This window comes from Corapipo altera, unplaced genomic scaffold, assembly GCF_003945725.1.
Source record: "Corapipo altera isolate COAL_440 unplaced genomic scaffold, ASM394572v1 59, whole genome shotgun sequence".
NCBI lineage: Eukaryota > Metazoa > Chordata > Aves > Passeriformes > Pipridae > Corapipo > Corapipo altera.
The window spans coordinates 5,951,429-5,972,607 of NW_020884917.1; the positions used below are offsets into that span (position 1 = coordinate 5,951,429).

Genomic DNA, 21,179 nt, shown 5'->3' on the forward strand with positions numbered 1-21,179 from the left:
TATCACAGGTTTGTTTTCTTTCAGATTGACAGAGTCGTTGAAGAATTAGAGAACAGGCCTGAGTTACAGCACGTTGTAAGTATTTCTATATTCTGTTATTTGAAGTTGAGCTGAATAAACTCTTTGCTGGACATATCTTTTACAGGTGTGTTTATCTTGTCGGAGTGCACCTGACACTGAAATGTCATAAATCATCAGTCAAAGTGACTACTTCTGCACATTCACTCTATAACATGGTCATAACATCTTTACAATAGTAAAATGCCTTTAAAATGTGTACTTGTGAGAATTTGATAACATACTACTTGCTTGTTAATATACCATGAAGTCCTTCTTACCGCATTGCAGGTACTTGTATTCTATGCTCAGTTACTTCTTGCTTGTATTCCTCCTTTTTCCCTGCACAAAAATGGAGTTGCTTGGTGGGTGCAGCTCTGAAATATGTTTTGTGATCTATAGAGACAGCAAACCACTTGTCTTTTTAGAATTGTAACTTCCATAAGCTGCAAGATTGTTCTTGTTTCTACAGAATTACTATATCACTATAAGACTGTGGCTCCACATTGCTATTCCAGAAGCACCTCCTTGCTTTGAACATGCTGTCAGTGGAATACATAACGTGTAACCATGGGCTTGGGCTCTATTAGGGAGGGAAATTTAACTTGCTGCTGTGTACAGATAGGCTTCAGGGTATCGATTTGGTGGAAAGCTGATTTATGTGGTAGGGAGCTGATTATGGGAAGCAGATCTATGAAGTATGCAGCCCACTGCCCAGGAGCTTTACAAAGGCAACTGACTGTCTGTCAGTTATGGAAGGGATGCATTGGTTTGAAAGTGTGAAGCCTACTTCCATTGGAATAAAAGTGACCCTCATAATTATTTTCAGGGGGTTTCTGTACTCATAGAGAGAGGAAGGAGCTTTGTCACAGTATCTAGACTTCAAGATGCTTTGGTTAAAATATTTCATGTGGTAAAAGTGTCTTCGCCAATAGAGTGGTTGGGCACTGGAACAGGCTCCCCAGGGAAGTGGTCACACACACCAAGCTGACAGAGTTCAGGACACATTTGAACAATGCTCTCAGGCACATGGTGTGACTCTTGGGGCTGTCACGTGCAGGGCCAGGAGGTGGACTTTGATGATCTCCTTCCAACTTCCTTCTATGATTCTATTAATAATATTATAGAAGTGGGTTTGAGTTCTGATTCTTTTTTGATTCCTAGTATTTGCACAAGCTTTTCAAAAGAGACCACCATAAAGGTCAACGATATCATGAGAAACAGATCGGCCTTTATGCTGAATACGATCGACCAAACTTACTACCATTTCTCAGAGACAGCACACACTGTCCACTGGAGAAGGTAAGCCCCCAGAATCTAAACACAGGTCCTCGATTTTTATGTCTTGTCTGTAGCTTGTAGTGTTGTGAATTTCTAACTGTGTCTGACACTGCCCTCTACTGCCAAAATGAGGGATCATTTGAGTTTGTGACAATCACCTGCAGAAGTTTGGTTTGCATAGCTGATGACAGCTGAGACTTTCCTCTCTCAGCTCTCAGTGCAGGAATTAGTGGGTATTTTTAATGAACAAGTTCTGAATTCCAATTGAATGCATACCTGTAGCATATCTACTCATCAGTGCCTGGCCTGATTGAACAGCAGGTTGTGGTTGTAAGAAATCAACAGTCATTTTGCCAAATCTAGGAGCTGTCAGTGTTAGATCTTGAAAAATCAGTAGCTGTAACTGGAGTTTTTCTACCTTTATATTCTAAGGTCATAAGTTTCTTTTGAATAATATACACAATGTAACAGTCACTGAACTAAAAGAGCTAAAAGTATTTTGTCTTTGTACTTTGACCAATAGACTTGGGCTTTTTCAGAGTGCCAGGTTTCCACCTTCTTATTTTTTCATACTTTTTTTGTATTTTCCTTCCATGCTCTTTTTTGACAAATTAAAAAATACATGGAGGTAAGTCTCGAGGTTTTTTACCCTGCTTGAATTAAAGTGAAAAAAATGGAAATTCTAAGTTTTCCTCTTTAGGTGGGTCAGTATTTTGTTATATGTATTTGTTGCTGTGAATAAATGGTTGAGCAAACCTGATCTTGTGATAGGATGCCTATCTGTATGCAACTATAATGATGACACCAGTGGAGTAGTTTTTAAGTGTAATATTGTGTATTGCATTTTACATGGTTAACATTCCAAAGAGAACTGTACTGTTCCTGACACCTCTCTTGTTTTGAATGCTTCTGTCAACTTTCTGTGCAACTGCAGGAAACAATGGAACATACTTTCTTGGGATTGTAGACTTGGTCTTTGTTGAAACTTTCTTTATCTGAAATGAGATTGACCCATGATCTTTTTTTAGGCAGTGAGCCTACAAGGTTTCCAGCCAGAGACTTTTGTCTGCATTATTGACTTACTTGTTTTTAACTTTTTGATTCTCTTAGTTTTTGCCTTATGTATTATTTGTGTGACCATGGTTTTATATATAAAACCTTACCTGCATTTTTTTTCTTTTGATGCAAATTAGTTTTAGTTACTGCAGATTCAGCCTCCCATCTTCAGTGGTGCAGGGTGCAAAAAAGTGTTATGTGAAACTGATGCAAGCTCATTGCTGGCACTGCTTTGCTGAAGTTGTGGGCTGCTAAGCAAGAATAGGTCAGAGACCCAGGAACTTCTGGAAGGTGTGGTGCAGTAATCACCAGAGTGAAAGAAAAGGATGTTAGAAAAAAAAGTGTAATTCTAACCTTAATGTTAAAATATTAATATGTAAGAACCTAAGGAAGAGAGAAAAGATACCAACTGATGCCTTAAGCCCCTAATGGTTTTTTATTTTTCTAATATTGGTAAGTCTTGTAAGTTTTATAGGTAGACTCTAAAAGCAGCATCCCTTGTCCCTTGTCCCTTTCCCTCTAGCACCCTTGTTTACACATTCCTTAACCCTCTTACCCCCTTCTATGCTCCCTATATCAATCCTACTCCTGAACACAGCAGAAATGTTTAGTCTTTTGTCAAGGCAAGGCCTAGATTGTTGGCAGAACAGCATATCAGGGCCTGAACAACAAAATGAAGTCAAAAACTGGGTAACTATGTACCCTTTGTGCTCTGATGATGATGATGATGAAGATGGGATGAACAGGGGGTCCCGAAATGCACCCCAGACCCATTTCTCAGGGGGTGGACCTGGGGCAGTCCAGAGTAAAGGCCACAGGGCGGACACATCTGGGATTGGATGGATGGTATTGTAAAACGTGACATCTCAGGCACGGCCTGTGCGCGTCTTGTAACATCTACTGCCTTGGCAAAATAAACCCTTTCTTATCTCACCCCTAATTAACTGCTCCGGAGATTTTTTCGGTACCATAAATCCCACGGCAACACAACACTATGTAAAACTTAGTTAAATTTACTGAAATACTAATTCAGTAATTATACTGCTTACCACACTTGCATATAGTAATGCTTTTTGCCACGTACAAGTCTTTGTTCTAAGGAAATAAAAATGGGACTAAAAATTTCCAAGTTACCAATATTTTCAGTTCCTGTTAAGCAGGTTCCATTGCAGCATATAAATTGCTAAAAGCAATTTCTATTTGAAAAAATCACTCTTAGTATTGCTCTAAGGAAGTTATAAACCCAGCAGGAAGAAGTAATTCTTGTTCTTTAGAAGTAAGGCACTTTTATTCAAGTGCAAATTAGCAAATAAAATGAGCTGAAAGAGAAGTAGGAATGTTCCCTGTTTTCCTCTAGAGGGAGCATGACAGTCAGGAAATGTGCAGCATCTAGAACTATTGAATACCTTGTACTTTGTAGTTTTAACTTATAAGTGGAGAGGAAAAAAAGCTGTCAGCTGTGTTTATAACTTATTAGTATTATTCATAGCTTCATTCACCTGAAGTATCTCGTTAGTAGTTCACTTACCCCTAACCCAAAATTCATTGTCCATATGTCTAATCTTCATAGTAACCCATGTTAAATAATGAGAGTGGAGGAAAAGTTAATTCCTATCCACATCTTTAGTTGTAGCTGTATTCTATGCATTTATAGTTTTGATTTCCAAGTGTAAAAGTCTTTATTGGTGAACAGTTATCTTCACAGGAATGCTATGAATCTTGAGTTTGCTTTCTGTTTCCAATTCTGTTTCCAGTTTGGAAAAGGCATGGCATCATTAATGGCATACCAGCTCTGCCAATTTCCTGTTACTAAAAACTTTCTGGTAATCAGTTTGGTAGTTTTGATAATTGTGCTGGTTTGTACCAGTCCTGTCCCCAGATTTACCCAGTCTCAGAGAAGAATTTTAAAAAGTGTCATGGAGTTTCTCTTCTTAATTAATGCGTGACAGTGCTTATTAAGGGAGCTGTGTTTCTGTCAAAATGAGTAATGTAACTTTAAGCCTCCTGCAGCATTTGAGATCAATAACATTTCATGTTACATGGTTTCCTGTGTTCTCTTCCCTCCTCTCTTCCCTTAAATTCAAGGCTCTTGAGATCTGCCAACAAAGGAACTTTGTAGAAGAGACAGTCTATCTTCTGAGTAAGTAGTGCTCAGTGTGATAAATGACAACACACTTCTAATCTTGTAATAAAGTTTATGCTGTGAAAATGTATTGTGTAATATTGTTTAACGTTCTTCCTGAGACAAAGTTGATATGCAGTCAGTACATCCAAATAACATTATTTAGAAAATAAAACAAAGCACTGGATGATTAATATGATGTCTTAACTGCATGTATTGTGTTACTGTGTTTCTGACTTGGTGTTTTTCTGGGGTTTTGGAAGAATTGGGTAGGCTATGGGGAACAGGTTGGGAGGGGAGGTATTTTTTATACGATCTCCAGGAGAAGAGTAATACTGTGAGTTTTGAAGTGAGAGGAGAAATAAAACAAAGCTTTTATTCTGAATACTTCTCAGAAGCTTAATATTATCTATTGCTGAGATGGAAGATTTGCTTATGTTGCCTTCTGTCTTTTTTTTTTTTTCACATAAAATTAATTGTAAATTAAATCTTCCAGCTGACCAAGGATTCTACCTCTGAATGAGAGGCATTGTAAGACTAAGATTTCTATGTATCTTTATGTAGTAGTCATGAACAGAATAGAAAGCATTTTTTTAAACAATCTCTGGTTTAGTAAGAAGAATATTTTGTGGACCATTTGGGAGAAGAGTAGGATTTACTCATGAATTTATTTAAAGAATAGTTCGTCATTTCTACTACTTCTTCCTGTTTCCTCCTCTTATTTTTCATGGGTATAAGCTGCGCTATACTTACCGTAAATTAAAAGTGCCCATGTGGGCTCTTGAAGGGGGTATTTCATGTCATAGTTTACATGTATGCAGATATACACACTCCCCCTCATTTTAGATGTTGCTGCAGTTCAGAACCTGTAATATGATCCAAAACATCCTTGAGAAAGCCTCCAGGTCCCAGTCCAGCAAAGTACTCCAAGCACTTGTTCAGATTATACTGATTGCCCTGGGATTTGCCTTCCTACATCTGATTAGATTAGGTTTGATCTTAGTTGAATTAGTTTGAGTCAACTTCACACTTATAAAATTCACAACTGAAAGAGCTTCTTAAAGCACTGAGCATTGATAAGCACTTAGTGTTTATAATCTCTTTACTTATTTTTCCTTCTAGGCAGAATGGGTAATAGCCGCAGTGCCTTGAAGATGATAATGGAAGAACTGCAAGATGTAGATAAAGCTATTGAATTTGCCAAGGAACAAGATGATGGAGAACTTTGGGAAGACCTCATTTTATATTCTATTGACAAACCACGTAAGTGGGGAAGCCTTGCATATGTATTTTTTTGTGGAATTCTGTTGCAATTAAAGGATTTAATTACTCATGTGTATGTTAGAGAAGATGTTTATGTATGGCCAGGGAGGTGTTCTGGTTTGTGAAGCACAACACAGATGTCTACTGTGCATAAAAACTTGCAGTAAGGCAGCATAAGAACAAGTACTTAGAGGTTTAGTGTTTGACTAAGCTCTGCATACTTGTGTCCTTAATGACAGTCAAGGGGAGAGCAGTGCTTTTTACTTTTAGACAGCCTCAAAACACAGTCTGCAGCTTAATGAGGATGTTGTGTAGTGTGTTTATTGCAACTGCTTCCCTTTCAAATTCTGAAAATGAAGAACCTACACCTTTCTACCCCTCAGTAAAATAACTAATTTATTTTGTTTCTGTTACAAAGGTAAGATCTGTAATAATGAGTGCATTTTGCCATTCATCCATTATATGAGTAACTACTCCAAGTTAAAAGTTTAGATGGAATCAAAACATAAGCAACATCAGTGTTGCTCAGGAGGCAGACTCAGAGAAGTTCAAAAGACTGAGAAAATAATTTTTTTAATTATGTACTCCATTAGTTTTTGCAACCTCTTCTGAAGCTCTAAATCAAGACTTTAAAGTCTCTCTTGGGATCTCTTTTCTGGGGGACTGAAAGTCTTGTAGAATTAGTGTAAGAATATGTACATTTTCATCCCTTGGCTGTTATTCCTGACAGGAAGAAGTGACCAGAATCTGTTATTCCTTTCGAAGAATGGCATTCTCAAATTACCCATATTTAAATGCACTCCGTATCTAAAAGTGATGCTACAGTCAGTGACATTTTTAGAGCAAAAGGGATTCAAAGCATATAGAATTCTTGCAGTTCTATCTGCCTATATACAGAGCAACTGCAGTGATATTCCTCAGTTTGGGGGGTTGAAGAAAAAACATAGCCTTGAGGTTCATCCTTCTAGTGTTTTGTTTAGCCAGACGCTCTTCAAAAAGCAAAAGACTTCTATTGTGTCACTCTCACCAATGTTAAGAAACATGCTGAAATTAGATTAGTTGCTTGAAAAATTGTTTTTAAACCATGGAACTGGGAATAGAATAGTCACATAATGTAGATAATTTTCTCACTCTGTTTGCTTGAATGCCCTCATTATTAAATCTAAATGCATTATTTACTTGTGGATTTGTGCTGGAGACTCAGTTACCCCTTTTCTGAATACACTGGAAGTTCTGTGAATTGCCAAACCGTATCTTCCTCTCTTCCCCAAAGGTTTGTATTCAAGAAAATACAGCCCCAAGAAACATAGCAAGACTAAAAGAGTCCTAGATAAGTCTTATCGCTTAGTAGAAAACTGTTATGGAATCAGCCAAAACATGTAGCTTGTCACCAAAGCATCCTTTGATCAGGTATTTTGCTGGATTGGTTTTCTTAATTTCTTTGTCTCTTGGTTTTCACAGCTTTTATTACTGGTTTGTTGAACAATATTGGAACCCATGTTGATCCTATTCTTTTGATTCACCGCATTAAGGAAGGCATGGAGATTCCTAATTTGAGAGACTCGCTAGTGAAAATTCTTCAGGACTACAACTTGCAGGTAAATGTTTTATTCTTCATGTGATACCCATTTTAAGAGAGACAGCAAAACCTCTTTGTCACTGTGAAATTACTATCATAATTTGTTCATCCATCTGTCATGGACACTGAGAGTTGGTACAAAACTATGACAGAAATAGTAGAAATTTGTCAAGATCTGTTGATGGCTTCTAGCTCTTCCAAATGTTTCTCATGCTGTTATAAGCCTGGTAAGTAGAACTGGAATCATCTTCGTTGATTCAGACTATTTTACACTGCCCAACTGTCCAATATTGGAAAGCCTCATGACAAGTGCTTTTCACTGTTTCGCATGTGAGAAGGCAGAATGCAACATGCAACATGCATTCTGAAACATTCACCAGGTAATAGAGCCTGTATATGTTAAATGTCATGCTAACTGAAGAAAGATGTACTTTTAAAATCAAATTCATATCTGTTTTGCAGAATGTGTTGATGCCTATGCATTTAAAAAAAAGGACTGCTCATTGGATTATGGGAGTTCTTATCCCAGCATAATTGCACAGATATGTGCAGTTCCCTACATGATTGGTTCTGATGCATGCTTGTAAGAAGCATACCTTTCAGTGTTTCCTGAAAGTAGCAACAGAGCGTGTTGCATTGCATACTTTAAATCTCCCTGCTACAAAAGGAGTCCCAAACTTGAGCTCTCTGTGATGCTGCTCTGCATCTCTCCACTGAGAGACAGAAAGATATAGAGCAGTTTGAATGCCTCCATGGTGGCTGTGTAGAGTCCAAGAAAACATAACCCAGTAGGTAGCTGAAACTCCAATTTTCTGAGCCTCAAACATTTGTTCTCCATCTGCTATTAGTCTTTTAACATTTCAAGCAAATAGATGGCCTTTACGGTTACAGTAAGGTCACGATTGGTATTCTGTCAGGCCAAATAAAGCCTACATCTTCCTTCAGGGCAGTGTTTAAGCCTTTTCAAGGCTTTTCATAATTTTATTTTTATATGAACTTTAGATTATGACTTTAACCATTTCGAAGTAGCATTTTATATTTCTTCTTCTCCTGACACTTGTTATGTGCAAGGAACCTCCACAGACAAACGGATACATGTTTGCATATAATGCATGTTGTAACATTACTTCTAATTTTTAATTTACTTTATGAGATACTAATATCCTTCCAAAATTATACTAGCTAAATACCATGCTGCATTTCAACAGTTACATGTTAATCTTCCTGCTGTCAGTACCACAATTGATCCTCCTGTTCCTGCATTCTCATTAAATCAAAATGTAATTTTTGTTGTGTCTGCAGGCAACCTGAGGAAGCGCTGTAAGCATAGTTGCAGCTTTACACATATGCAGAATGCATTGTGTGGCTTCAGACAAAACTGATATCACTTGGTCATATTTTGGGGAGGGAAGAATAATTTTATCTTCAAATATCTTTTAACAAAATTATTTTTGTATTAAAATGTTCTATTTAACCTTCAGAGTGATGTCTAAAATTATTTACTGTTAGCATTGAAATGATTCATGGATTTCAAATTAATTCATTTTGAAGTGGAGATGGATAGCTCTAGGGCTAAAATTTAGATTTCGTAGCAATAATAGAAATCAGGTAAGTTTAATGTAATTTGTGCTTGGCTTGCTTGTACAATAGAAAACCATATAGCCAAAAAAAGAGGCTATATTTCTTTAGAGAAATGTAAACTATAGCTTAAAATAAAACTCTTTCTTAAGTGTTACTGGCAGTGTAAAGTGCACCATTTATGAACAGATGGTATATCTACATTGAAATTTAGAAATGTTAGCACGGCTCTTGCACAGTGACAAAGTAGCCAATTGGCAAGTCAAATTTTATAGAAGGACTGTTTCTGCATTCAGCACGTGCTTCAGGACATGGGTGGGACTTCAGGTAAATATCTAAGCACCCTCTCATTGCTGAGGACAGTTCTGCCCTGGCATCATTGTTATTGCTGCCTAGTTAGCTGTTTTAAAGTTAGTCTTTGGTGGTTTTGTATGGTGCCTGGTCACACCTCTGCATGATGTTGTGTAAGTTCATGGTGAGAAGTCCATGACCTTTATTCTGGCCTGACGTAACTCTTTCACTTGTAAAAACCTCCTGATAGTATACCTCCTGATAATATACCATACATTTGGAACTCATACAGAAATAAAAATTTAATTGGCTAGGACTTTCTATCACTTCAGCTCTCTGGACCTCAAGCTCTGCATGGACTTAAGTTTTATTGTTCTCCTTTTCAAAGGCAAAAAGAGTCTTGTGCCAAGATCCACAAAGGAGGAGCGCAGGTGAAGTGAGAACCTGCTGCTTGACTTGCAAGTCACTGCCTAACGCAAAAGCTGTGCTGGTCTTTTCATAGCGTTGGCTTCCCAAAAGATATTACAGCTGTACCATTTCATTATTTAATTGTGGGCTCCTTTTGCAAGCCCTGATAAGATTGTTTTATGCTTATGTAAGTATGCAGATGCAAATTTCATATTATACTCCTCAATTTCCATACCAGTAAACTTTACATTAGATGCGATTTGAAATATGGGTAGGAACTAAAAGCAGTGCCTTTGACAGACTTAGTCTTTTTGAAAACAATCGTTTACATCCCAGCAAAACCAAGTAAATTGAGTGGCTGTAAAAGCATGCTGTATGTGACTTTCAGTGTGCATTAGAGAATCCAACAAGGAAGTCTACTAATGTAATTTTTTATTGTAATTTTTTTTTTAATCTGGGCTCTTCCTTGAATAAGTTTTATTAATATTGGCAGATTGCAGGCTGACTGCTTCACTTTAACAAATTACCACCCACTAGATTAACCACTGCAACTGTTCTGTGTGCTACTCTAAGCTCACCTCAGCTCTAAAGCAGTGTGGTTAACCTTTGAAATCTGACAACCAACTAAGCATGGGACTACTAACAACCAACTAAGCATGGGACTAAGGCAGAATTAGATATTCTTTTGGGTAAAAATAAACATAGATCATGTGAGACTTTTTTCTTCGGCTACAACTTCAACTAAGTACTAACTAATTTGCCTTTTGCTCTGGCATTACAGCTCTGCTTTACAAGTAGGGATCTATTAAACTGCCTTATAATTCTTCCAGAATACCCATTTTTATTTTCCAACTTCAGGAAATGCAATTCTGCCATGAATTTTATTTGTCACCCTTTGTATGCTGTTCATTAGAGGAAAACTTCAAAAGATGTTGGTATTCTAGGACTCTCTTTCCCCTAGTTTTAAAATACAAAAGCAATTTGTTTAGATGCTTTTAGATTTTGTGAATTAGCCATTTTACTCAAACATTGACTTACTAGTTTGCACTTTGATTGAACCTACAGTAACTCTGATTCATCCATTCATAAAGTTCACATCTATCCTTTCATAATGGAGTTTATGAACTAGTAGAACCCAATGATAATCCGATGAATGCTGCTTGAAACAGCACCTGGAAAAATTATTAGGTTGTGCTCCTGAACATGATTAAAATGCTGTTCAGACACCTTGGAGGCACTAGAGGACAGGTGGCAGTTTGCACGGGGGACATATGCCTTTTGGTTGTAAAGACTAAAAATAATGTGCTTTTAATTGTGGTAGCGATGCCATTTGGAAGAATTTGGTTAAATGGCCTTGTGAAACTTGGACTTGTTCGAGTGCTAAGCTGAATCAAGCCCCAGATTTACTCCCAGAGCTTTGAGTATGCCCTTTCAAGTTAACTGCTACAACAGTATTTTCCTTTAAAGATAGCGTTAGGCATTTTTAAATCAAGACTGTTTTAATTAAATAGAAAGGTTTATGCCTTCTGGTTTTAATTATGCAGTAGTATCTTCCCTAATATAGCCAGAAAATGAACTATGATTCCTTTTTGCAATACATGTTTTGGTTTCAACAGTTTTTAATAATTTTGTGAAAGGCATTATTTCTGCACAAAACTTGTGCTGTCCTGCTTGTGTTCACAATTATGTGCTTTTAAAGGGTAAAAAAACAAATCTGAGTTCTGTTTCTGCTTGGAAAGTTGTTTCATTACAGATTTATGCACAATGTCAGTTTTAATTAGTTCAACATAATCTTAGGGTGCACAGTTACATACTTCTCCCCCCTTTTAATGAAGTTCCTCTCTTGCCTCCAAATTCCCTCTCCTGCTTCTCTTTTTGTAACTCTTCAATTATCCACTCCATCTTTGAGGTCTTCAAAATTCTTTCTTTCTGCAGAAGTGTTGGGATTTATTACCTTGAGAATTGACATTTTACATTCTTCATTGTAACTTTTCCTTTTATATAATAACAGCTGCCTACTGCATTCCAATTCTAGCAAAATAAGGTCTGATAGTCATTGAATGTGGTATGGAAAAATCTTAGTGGTGTTTAAATAATTGGAGAAAGATAGTGCATGTGTCTTATATGTTTTATGAGGTATTTTTATTACTTCTGGGTTTTAAGCCATCAAATAGTATCGAGGTTTTCCAGTGACCGAATGATGTCTATTGTTTCCCTCTTTATTTTGCTTTCTTTTTAATTAATATTTCCTATTGACATACTATATTTTAATTAGAAAATGCTAAGTCACAGTCCCATCTTCCAATTGTATGCTTGTTCTGCTCCTTTTATTTAACATGGTCACAGCACCAAGGCTGTTAGAGTTCAGAAAGTGTTTGGACAACACTCTCAGGCACATGATTCTTGGGGCTGTCCTGTGCAGGCCCAGGAGTTGGACTTCATGATTCTTGTGGGTCCCTTCCAGCTCAAGATATTCTATGATTCTATGCTTGCTTTACTCCTTTTACTTAAACATGGGGTTTTTTCATCTGCCTATGCTGAGTGCAGCTAGCAAAGGCTCAAGTATATAGCCAAGATCCCCTCCAAGTTATTTACCTATCTTTGGGATGTAATGTGTTGATTGAGAATATTTTCAACGAGGCAAGCACTGTTTCTGAAAGATAGCCTCATTCAATTATCCTTGCAAAAAATTTCTAGTATTTTTTTCAAACTAGCAGCATTTTTCTGTATTAAAACAAAATTTAACATTCTCTGTTGCCCTTGGATAAAATTGGAAGGGGAAAGACATAGCTAGTTCCTGAAATTATCAACAGATAAAAATTACTAATTTTCTAAGTGTTTGTCTTGTAGAGCTGCATTCAGTTACTGGTGCTCTGAAATGTTTTATAGCTCAATGTCTCTAATACTGGAAAGTGTTACTCACCCACTGATATGCCCAATTTGAAATGCTTAAAGTGACACTGAAATTTATTTTTTTTAATGTATGTCATATTTGCAGTCTTATCTGCATATCATTCTTGGCAGTGTGTCTTTATTACTTCACAATGTGTATGTGAAAAGATAGGCTTTCAGACATTGTCCACTTGGCTGTAAATTCTATTATTGTATTTCTTCTTAGGTATTTGTGTTAGCTGTATCTTGCACTATCTTAGAATGCTCAGTGTCTCCTGTAACGCAAATGATGAGGAGAAAGGAATGGACATTGCCTCTTTGTATCACCTTTTTGGTAGCATTGTTCACCTTGGAGTTGGCTGTGAGTTTCTTTGGAAAGCACTTTTCAGTGGAATAATAAGCTCTGTATAATTTTTATGCCCTTGAATTCTCTATGTTTCAGGACAGTGTCAGGCAATGACATGTCAATCTGATGAAATCTGATGAAAAATACCAAATAAGTTGAAAGGAAGCTGTGAGTTTTGCTTAAGAGGAATTAACTCTGGATTATCTGATTATCAAATGTCTTTTCTGAAGAAGACACGAGAGATATGGGTAGAAGTTTTGAAATGGTTTGGAAAACAATTCTGAGGGGCACTGTAAAAATTCCTCCCCATTGTAATTTGTTAACATCATCTCATAGGAGGAAGATCATAATTTATGATAATAGTATATTTGGAAAGGATTTCATTTCTTGAGGTTTGTTTTTGTTTTTGAGGCATTTTTTTATATTGTCGTTTTTTCAGTTAGGTAGAGGTGATGTTAACAAGAGGTTCCTCCTTTCCCTCCTTTATCCTTGAAAAAACTTAAACATTCCCTGTACTCTCTTTGGCAGCATAAACACAGTGGAGACTTGTCAAGATAGTTGATGTGCCCATCTATTCAACAACTGCTGTGTTTTGTGTTCTTTGCACCAACAGATCTTGCTGCGAGAAGGTTGCAAAAAGATACTTGTTGCCGATTCTCTTTCTTTATTGAAGAAAATGCATCGAACTCAGATGAAGGGTGTTCTAGTAGATGGTGGGTACAGAGGAAATATGATGACTTTCAAGATTTTGAAGGCTTTTGCTTGGTTTATACACTACTTGACGGTCTGCTTTGGAAGTTGCCCAAAAGGCTGAGTATTGTACCTTATCTGTAGAGTGTAGTAGGATACTAGCTGCTTTCCCCCTTTGCAAAGGAACTACTTGTATGTCAAAATCTACAAGACCAAGCATGCAACTTTTTCTCTTGGTCAGTCTCTGCATAGCCGGCAAATGTATTGTGTCCTGCAGTTTGTAAAGGTGAAAAATGCTATTTAGTGCTAACACAGATAGTCAGATGCCACCGAAGCAAAAGCCATGAGATGGTTGTCAGAAACAATGGAAAATATTTTGCAAGATGCTCATGATGCATATCAGCAGTGCTGTAATTCACACCAGCTGAGTGTTAATAGCAAGAGACAGAAGCTGACAGGACAGAAGATCAGAGCTTCTGCTACAAAATGCTGCAGCATTAACAGCCACTTGCTCCTTTTTGTCAGTTTGCCTTTTGCCTCCACAGCGCTGCTCCTAAACAGACTAGCTCCTGCAGTTCTACCATCATCAGAATCAGAAGATCTGAATATTTGTCATGCTGTTATTAGAAATGCTACTTCAGTATTGCTCTTCAATTTTTAATAGATTCTGTTAGGCATCTTAAGTAAATGCTTTAAGACTAAGCTCCATATCTGTAACAGCAGTATGTTCATACCTGCTTTATAAAAAAAGTAAGCATGGAGTTTGTTAACAAAGCTGTTCTAACTTTTTGTTTGTTTTTTTTTCCCAGAGGAGAATATCTGTGAATCATGTCTGTCTCCAATACTTCCTTCAGGTAGGATGCTTTTCTAGAAAAAAGAGGTTGTCAATTTTTTTTATTATTATTGTAAGAGGAACTATTGTTTGCTTTTATTCATAAAAATGTGTGGTAGTCTCCCTTGGTGATCGCTGTATAAATTTCAATCTCCTATGCAAGGCTTGCTTTTGAATTCTGACAGGGGAACGGAGTCTAAATGGAGGTCTTTTGTTGTAGTAAACTCAGTATTCTTTCTTATTCAACTTTGACTTCCTTATTTTCTGTTTTGAATATATGGAATTCAGGGCAGCTTTTAGTTCCATCAACATATGTCTTCTCAAAGATTATTAAACCACAAAACTAACTGCTGCCACCAAATCTTGTCCAGCTCTGTTGAACAATTTAGACTGAACTTGTAGATCATAAAGTTTTATGGAATATAATTTTTTTTCTGAGTGGTGGAGAGTTCTTGGCTTCAGTCACTACTGCCATATTTGAAACAACTTTATAACAGGCTGTAGTTTTAAAACATCTTCTAAAGTTAATTTTGAAACTAGAAATTCAGGATGTTGTTTTGGAGATGTACATTCTGCAAGGCAACTATAGTTCAGAAATATCAATATAGTTACTGAACATCTTAAGAAGAAGTAATTTTACTAGGAGAATATCTGTCATGGCATCTTCAAGCAAGAATATGTAAGATGAAGCATATGTATGGACGTTTGGGGTTTTTTGTTTGTTTGCTAAATGTTGATAGCCAAATTAAATCATTTATAGTTTTTTAATGTTTTCTACCATTTTTCACTTAAATAAATAAATAAAAAACTATACTATAATCACGTGCACCCACATACAGACCAGGAAAATCTGGCAGAACTGATTGTGCTAGTGCCTTGAGGTATGTGTTGAGGAAATGGGAGCCAAAGAGTAGAAAGTGGATGATGCTCATGGGTGAGATGCTTATTCTTTGGATATGTGGATGTTGTATGTAGGGTTCTAATTTGGCTAAATATTCATATCGGAATCAAAACCCACATCATGCACTTAGGCAGCTTCTTGCCAAATTTCAAGATCATGATGTGCCATGTAAGCACTAGAACTGCTCAGTGTTCTGGTTCTCATCGCACTACGGCAAGAATTTTTCTGCTAACTTCTCTTCAAAGAAGCTGAATTATTTGGTGCTAGTTTACTCTCCTCTCTGCCCAAATTTAGCATGTAGCATATATTGTACTGACATGAAAAATTCATGGTGAAAAAGTATACAGCATTTAAGCCACAGAATACAATTGTTTTGTAACTCCGTCACTGGGACACTTACCTGAAATCATCACTCTCCATGATTTCTGTAAGTAAGCCCAAATAATGTGGAAATTAATTTGAGAAATGTTATTTGAAGTTTCTCTATGTATAATAGAATGTGGGCATATAGTGCAGTAGCCACTGAATTGTTTGTTTCATTGCCCTTTGAAATGAATTTATGTTTCTCTTTCCCAGATGCATCCAAATCCTTCAACGTGGTAGTGTTCCACTGCAGACATATGTTTCACAAAGAGTGCCTACCCGTATCTAACACAGTAAGGAACTAGCTTAATCTCTCTGACACCTTTACCAAAGATAAAATGACACCTTTCCTTATGTCAACTGTGGAGAAGAAGTGGCTGTATCAGGAATTATATGATTACAGTAATAACTTGTGATGATACCACATAGTAGTATGTGACTAAGGAAAGGGGGTTTAGGGACACTGCAACTAAAGTTCATCCAGTGTAGAAAGAAATCATTGCTGTTCGAGCAGTATTTTATTATTTTCTGCAATCTGAATATGTAATGCAGCTCTGAGACATACAGGGAATACAACCTGTCTAATTTTTTTAATTAATTCTTTTCCATTGCATCTTTCCCTTTAATTCAACATACTTAAGGGCAAGAATAAAGGTATTTTCTCAAGTGAACAATATTAAATGATTCTGATCCAGAGGACAAAAATCACTCATTTCAGAGTGAATATTTAAATATCTTTGTAATAATCTTTGTGGTCAGAACATGTTTTTCTTTATAAGTCTTTTTTTTTTTCTTCTTTCATTAACACAAACCAAAAAAGTAACTTCTATCACAGCAGAATATGACCAGTTTTGACTTTAGGAAGGAAAGCGTTAGAATGGTAACAAAATTGCATAGAAAGCTAAATTTAAGCTTTTCTGATTATGTATCTGTCTCTGAAAAGTAACGTCTACTGAAAAATAACTTCAGCGAATCACTTTAATCTGTAAGGAACCAAAGTGCTTGTAGCCATATGGTACAGCATGAATACTTAATATGTCATGAAAATCCTAATGTATTAGAACATTTGCATGAGAAAGCCCAAGTAAATATTTATTCAAACAATATTTACCACTAATTTTATGGTGAGAAATAATCTAAAACTTATCTAGCATTCTCAATTTTCTGGGACAGTTGACTTGTTAGACAGAATTTTTAAATGTGACGTGGATGTTACACGATATATATTCACAGTGTGTATGAATACACAGGTATTATGCATATGACTAAGCCAAATTTTCCCCTGCTATAGTATTTATTTCCTGGTCTTAGGTGATCACTTGTGTTACTGATATTTGGTTATTGGTGATATACTGAAAGAAGAGTAATGTCTGCACAAAACAGCACACGGAGCAAAACACAGAGTAACAATAAGCACATATTTGATATCAAATTACAGGTTTTGGGCCCTGTTCTCAGTTGTTGGAAATCTGTGGAATACTATCCAAAGGCAGTGCTGTAACTAAGGCATCCAGTGGTCCTACTGGAGCCGACCAAGTGACTTACTCGCTTTATCTATGAAGATAATCAGTGATGCTTTTGACTATGCACTTTTCCATTTTTGATGTGAAGGAAGTTTGACCTTACTCTCCTGGTGGGTGTTGGTAGTGTTCTTGGAGTGAGTGGTGAGTTGTACTGCCCTCTGACTCCAGAACAGACTGCCTTACAATGTTCATCTATATTGTCTTCCCTCACCTATCCTTGACTATGTTCATAGGGAACAGCCTGACTGTGAGCAGTAATGTTGAGAAGGGCATTAGCACTTTTCATTCATCTTCAAATGTTCTAACATGGCTACATTTCCCTAAGAGATTCTTGCTTTCTTTTTTGATTTTTAGGTATCTCCTGTCCAGTTCTGCAACATATGCAGTGCCAAACACCGAGGCCCCGGAAGTGCAATCCTGGAGATGAAGAAATAGCAGTCCCCTAGTTCATCATGTCAGTCTGTGACACAAAATCTGTTAGGACCGTGCAGAGCCACTGTATTTTTCTGTTAGACATCATTTCTGTATATAATTTTGATTGTGACTAAAAATTGGTTTCTGTAATTTATCCAGTTTATTGAGCATTTCCGGGAAAGAGAAAATGTAAAAATCTTTCCCTAGTAAGTCTTTGTAATGCAGTTCATATGTTATGGTTCCTTTACTCAGCTTGTTACTTTACTCTGAACAGAAAACAAAAAGAAATAAAATTGGAAGGAAAGAAAACAGTTTGGAGATTTGTGTTTGCTATCAGCTAATGGACTTTACACTTTGGAGCCACATCACACTCATGGTTAGATATTGTAAAGAAAGATGTATTGTCATGAGTTCAGCTCACCAAACTCCTTAGTCCTGATTTAGTCTGCTAGTGACCTATTTACCTTGAGACCCCTAGGAGTCTGACTGCTTTCAGTGGAAGCTGTCTGTGTGCTGACTCCTACCTTCACTTAACAAACTTGTTAACTGTTAATTCCACACATTGGCAATTTACCTTGGTTACATGTTCATAGTTTGTTATAAACTGGTGAATTTCTCAACTGATCTTCACAATGCAATAGTTTAAAGTGGACTTTTCTCATTGTGAGAAACAGTCTCAAGGTTGAATAATTTTCCAGTTAGAACTTATTATATGATAAAAGCAAACAGCGCTGGGTGAACAGGTGGAGTTTTAGCAACTCCGAAGGCCTGTGAAAGCAGGCATAGGTTCGACATTTATTTCAACTACTTCATGCATATTCATTATACACAAGCATAAACATTATACATCGTTATGTCAGGAATTCAACAGATGTTTTCTTAGACTAATCTGTTATCTACAAAAAGTCGTAAATTCTCATAGCTTCGATAAGAAAGTGTTATCATCCTGTTAACTCTGTTAACTCTCCTGTTAACAGAGTTTCCACCATAACTCATGTACAAGGTAAAAGGGAGGTAATTTGTTTTATGTCTTTATAGGGGCCCAATTAAGTTTTGTGATTTGTTTTTCTTCTCCAGGTTATACTGACCTTACTTGTTTTCTTTTTAATTGGAATGTTTTTTTACACGAATCATTCTTTTCGTTTATTACATCATGTTCAACTCATTCAGAAACTTTATTTTTATATGTCAGCAGTAAGTCTTTACACTTATTCTGTAAGTATGATTGAAGTGTATGATTTCATTTAAGTATAGAGGGGAAAAAATATATATAACCTTTCAAAGATAAGATCTCTAGGAGTTTCTTTTGGCCTTAGCAATTTTGCAGCTAAGTTAAATAACTCAATTGAATATTAACAAAACCATATTTTTAATTTCAACAGTGTTCTGTTTTGTTGATCTTTCAGAATGTCTTCACAATAATGTAATTTGTTTATAATATTTGATGATTAAATTCAATATAAGCATCTTTTCACTAAGAAAAGTAATTTTCCAGAATTCCCAAGATATTTTTCTGCTTTTTAATAACTTGATTTTGAAAGTAAAAATACAGTGTTTTACCATCAAATTGTAAGGTTTAAACAAGTAGTTAACATAGTAAGTTCTGAAACAATGTTATAGTGATACTGCAGTCTGTCTGTAAAACTGGAAAATACAATGCGTCTAAGTTCTTCTGTACCTTACTCCCATGTAGATACACCTTAAAATAATTTCTATTTTGGAAACTTGGATTTCTAATTTATATAAATTCATGATCCTCTGGGCAGTTGGCTGAGCTGGTCTAGCAATCTGAAGTATGATTTTTGCTGTCCAGTGTGCAAATCTGTAGAATAAAATTTTATGTGTTTAGGAATTCAAGGATTTAGTCTGCATAGTTACACAGACAAAATTATCATTAAAGGATAGATATCTCAAAAACATAGTAATCATATTCTGTTGTGATAATACAGACAGCTGAGAAAAAAATAAAATATGGTGCAAATTATTTGTGGACATGAAGTAGGTGGAATAACAGAAGGATGGGAGGTTTGTAGTGCAGAGCATAGTCTGTGTATGTCAAGCTTCACCCTTAAGAATTAGTGCCTGGCTTTGTAGCAGTTCATTTTCAGCAGCTAGTATACATTCTCAGGTATATTGTTCATTTATCCATTCTTTACTACACTGATCAGGAAAGCTGCCTTGATTCCTAGTAAGCAAAATGTTCCAGTGAGCTCAAGGGTTGTTGCACCATGATATTTGAGTTGTTGCATGCCACGACTGTAGACAAGTTTTAAAAATTTTGAAAACCCTGTTCTTCAGTAGCTAAAAGCAGCTTTTCTATATTATACCCTAAGAATGCCATCAGTTGTCAGCTTACAGGAGGAAAAAGTCAAATTACTCCTATACATTTATGTCACAGTGTTCTGTAGTTTAGAGTTATATGATAATTTCAAGCAGGTATATTTTTTACTTCAGCTTGGCCTTAAATTCCCTAAAGCATTTGAGTGTTCTGTGACTCAATTTGCTAGTCCTCCATCACCAGCAATCATATTGCATTGTACCCTGGCATATTCTTTACATTATGCAAGTAATTTTAAATCACTGTATGAAAATCTAATCAAAATCTTCTCTAAATCCAAAGCTTCTTTCATTTGGGCTTCAGGGACTACCCCTTTTCATGTTCCTGAATTCTAAATCTGCTCATTAAGATTCAGCACGAAGTGTACAGACCTGACTTTGATTCACTTTTCCTCCTAAGAAGCCTTCACATCACAGAAAATGTCTGAGGTTAGGGTCTAAAATATTCAGCTACCCAAGAGCTTTTCTTCTGGAGAAGAGTTCTGCCTAAGAAGTAGCCTTAAAGTTGCAGAGCCCTTCAGAAAAGTACAGAGTAACACGCGGTTTCGCCAGTGCTTATTTAAAATGTCAATCCATTTATCAAAGTTCTTGTGCTTCTAAGGTAAACTTAAGATAAATACTATTTTTTCTCTGATACATCCAGTTCTGTGTGAGTTCTTGACCAATAAGCCTAACTGAAAGGATTTGTGGTGGATGAAGTAAGCACACATTGGTCTGTTGTATCAAAAGAGACAAAATTGTTTTGACTAAAATGAGTCCTTGGATGATTTTTCTCATCTATGTTTGTTTTTATTATTTTGAACCCACAACACTGTATGATAGGCTTGGTGACAATGTTGGGCTACACTTGAAGATTTTGTGGGCCCAAAAGACTGCTTGAGGTGCTTGGTGAGCATGAGGCTATTTAGTCCTGCTGAGAGCTCAGTTAAAGTGACAGCATCAGGATATAGGTTGACTTCTGCAAAAAGTGGGTCTGGGAGGGACCTGCCAGAAGTAAACCTCTAGCCAGCAGTTTGTGTAGCAAGTAGGAGGTGTCTGTTGCTCTTGTAATAAATGAATTATTTATCGGGTGATTTTTTTGTGGCTGACAAACAATGCCTGAAAAGGACTGGGACAGGCAGATATTTGGATCTCCTTGAAGTTAAGAAATGCATGATTGGCTTTTGCTGTCTCCTGCTACAGCTGAATCTCATGAATTTACTGGCTGGTAGCTGTGTCTCTGTGGGCTTGAGGCAGCTGCTCTACC

The 21,179-nt window shown here is 36.5% G+C and overlaps 1 protein-coding gene across 4 annotated transcripts in view; it reads left to right on the top strand.

Annotated features, from left to right (window-relative positions):
* The window catches only part of VPS41 (VPS41, HOPS complex subunit), a 109,651-nt gene extending 91,744 nt beyond the window's left edge, over positions 1–17,907 (top strand). For 3 of the 4 annotated variants that reach the window (XM_027655850.1, XM_027655851.1, XM_027655852.1), the window contains 9 exons: positions 25–75; positions 1,222–1,359; positions 4,480–4,534; positions 5,639–5,779; positions 7,241–7,377; positions 13,487–13,586; positions 14,373–14,417; positions 15,873–15,952; positions 17,537–17,900. In XM_027655850.1, coding sequence (XP_027511651.1) covers positions 25–75; positions 1,222–1,359; positions 4,480–4,534; positions 5,639–5,779; positions 7,241–7,377; positions 13,487–13,586; positions 14,373–14,417; positions 15,873–15,952; positions 17,537–17,617 — 828 coding nt within the window. In that variant the 3' untranslated portion in view covers positions 17,618–17,900. Of the gene's footprint in view, positions 1–24; positions 76–1,221; positions 1,360–4,479; positions 4,535–5,638; positions 5,780–7,240; positions 7,378–13,486; positions 13,587–14,372; positions 14,418–15,872; positions 15,953–17,536 lie in introns of all 4 variants that reach the window. The other variant, XM_027655849.1, reaches the window with a different exon arrangement.
* Positions 17,908–21,179: the final 3,272 nt, after the last annotated feature.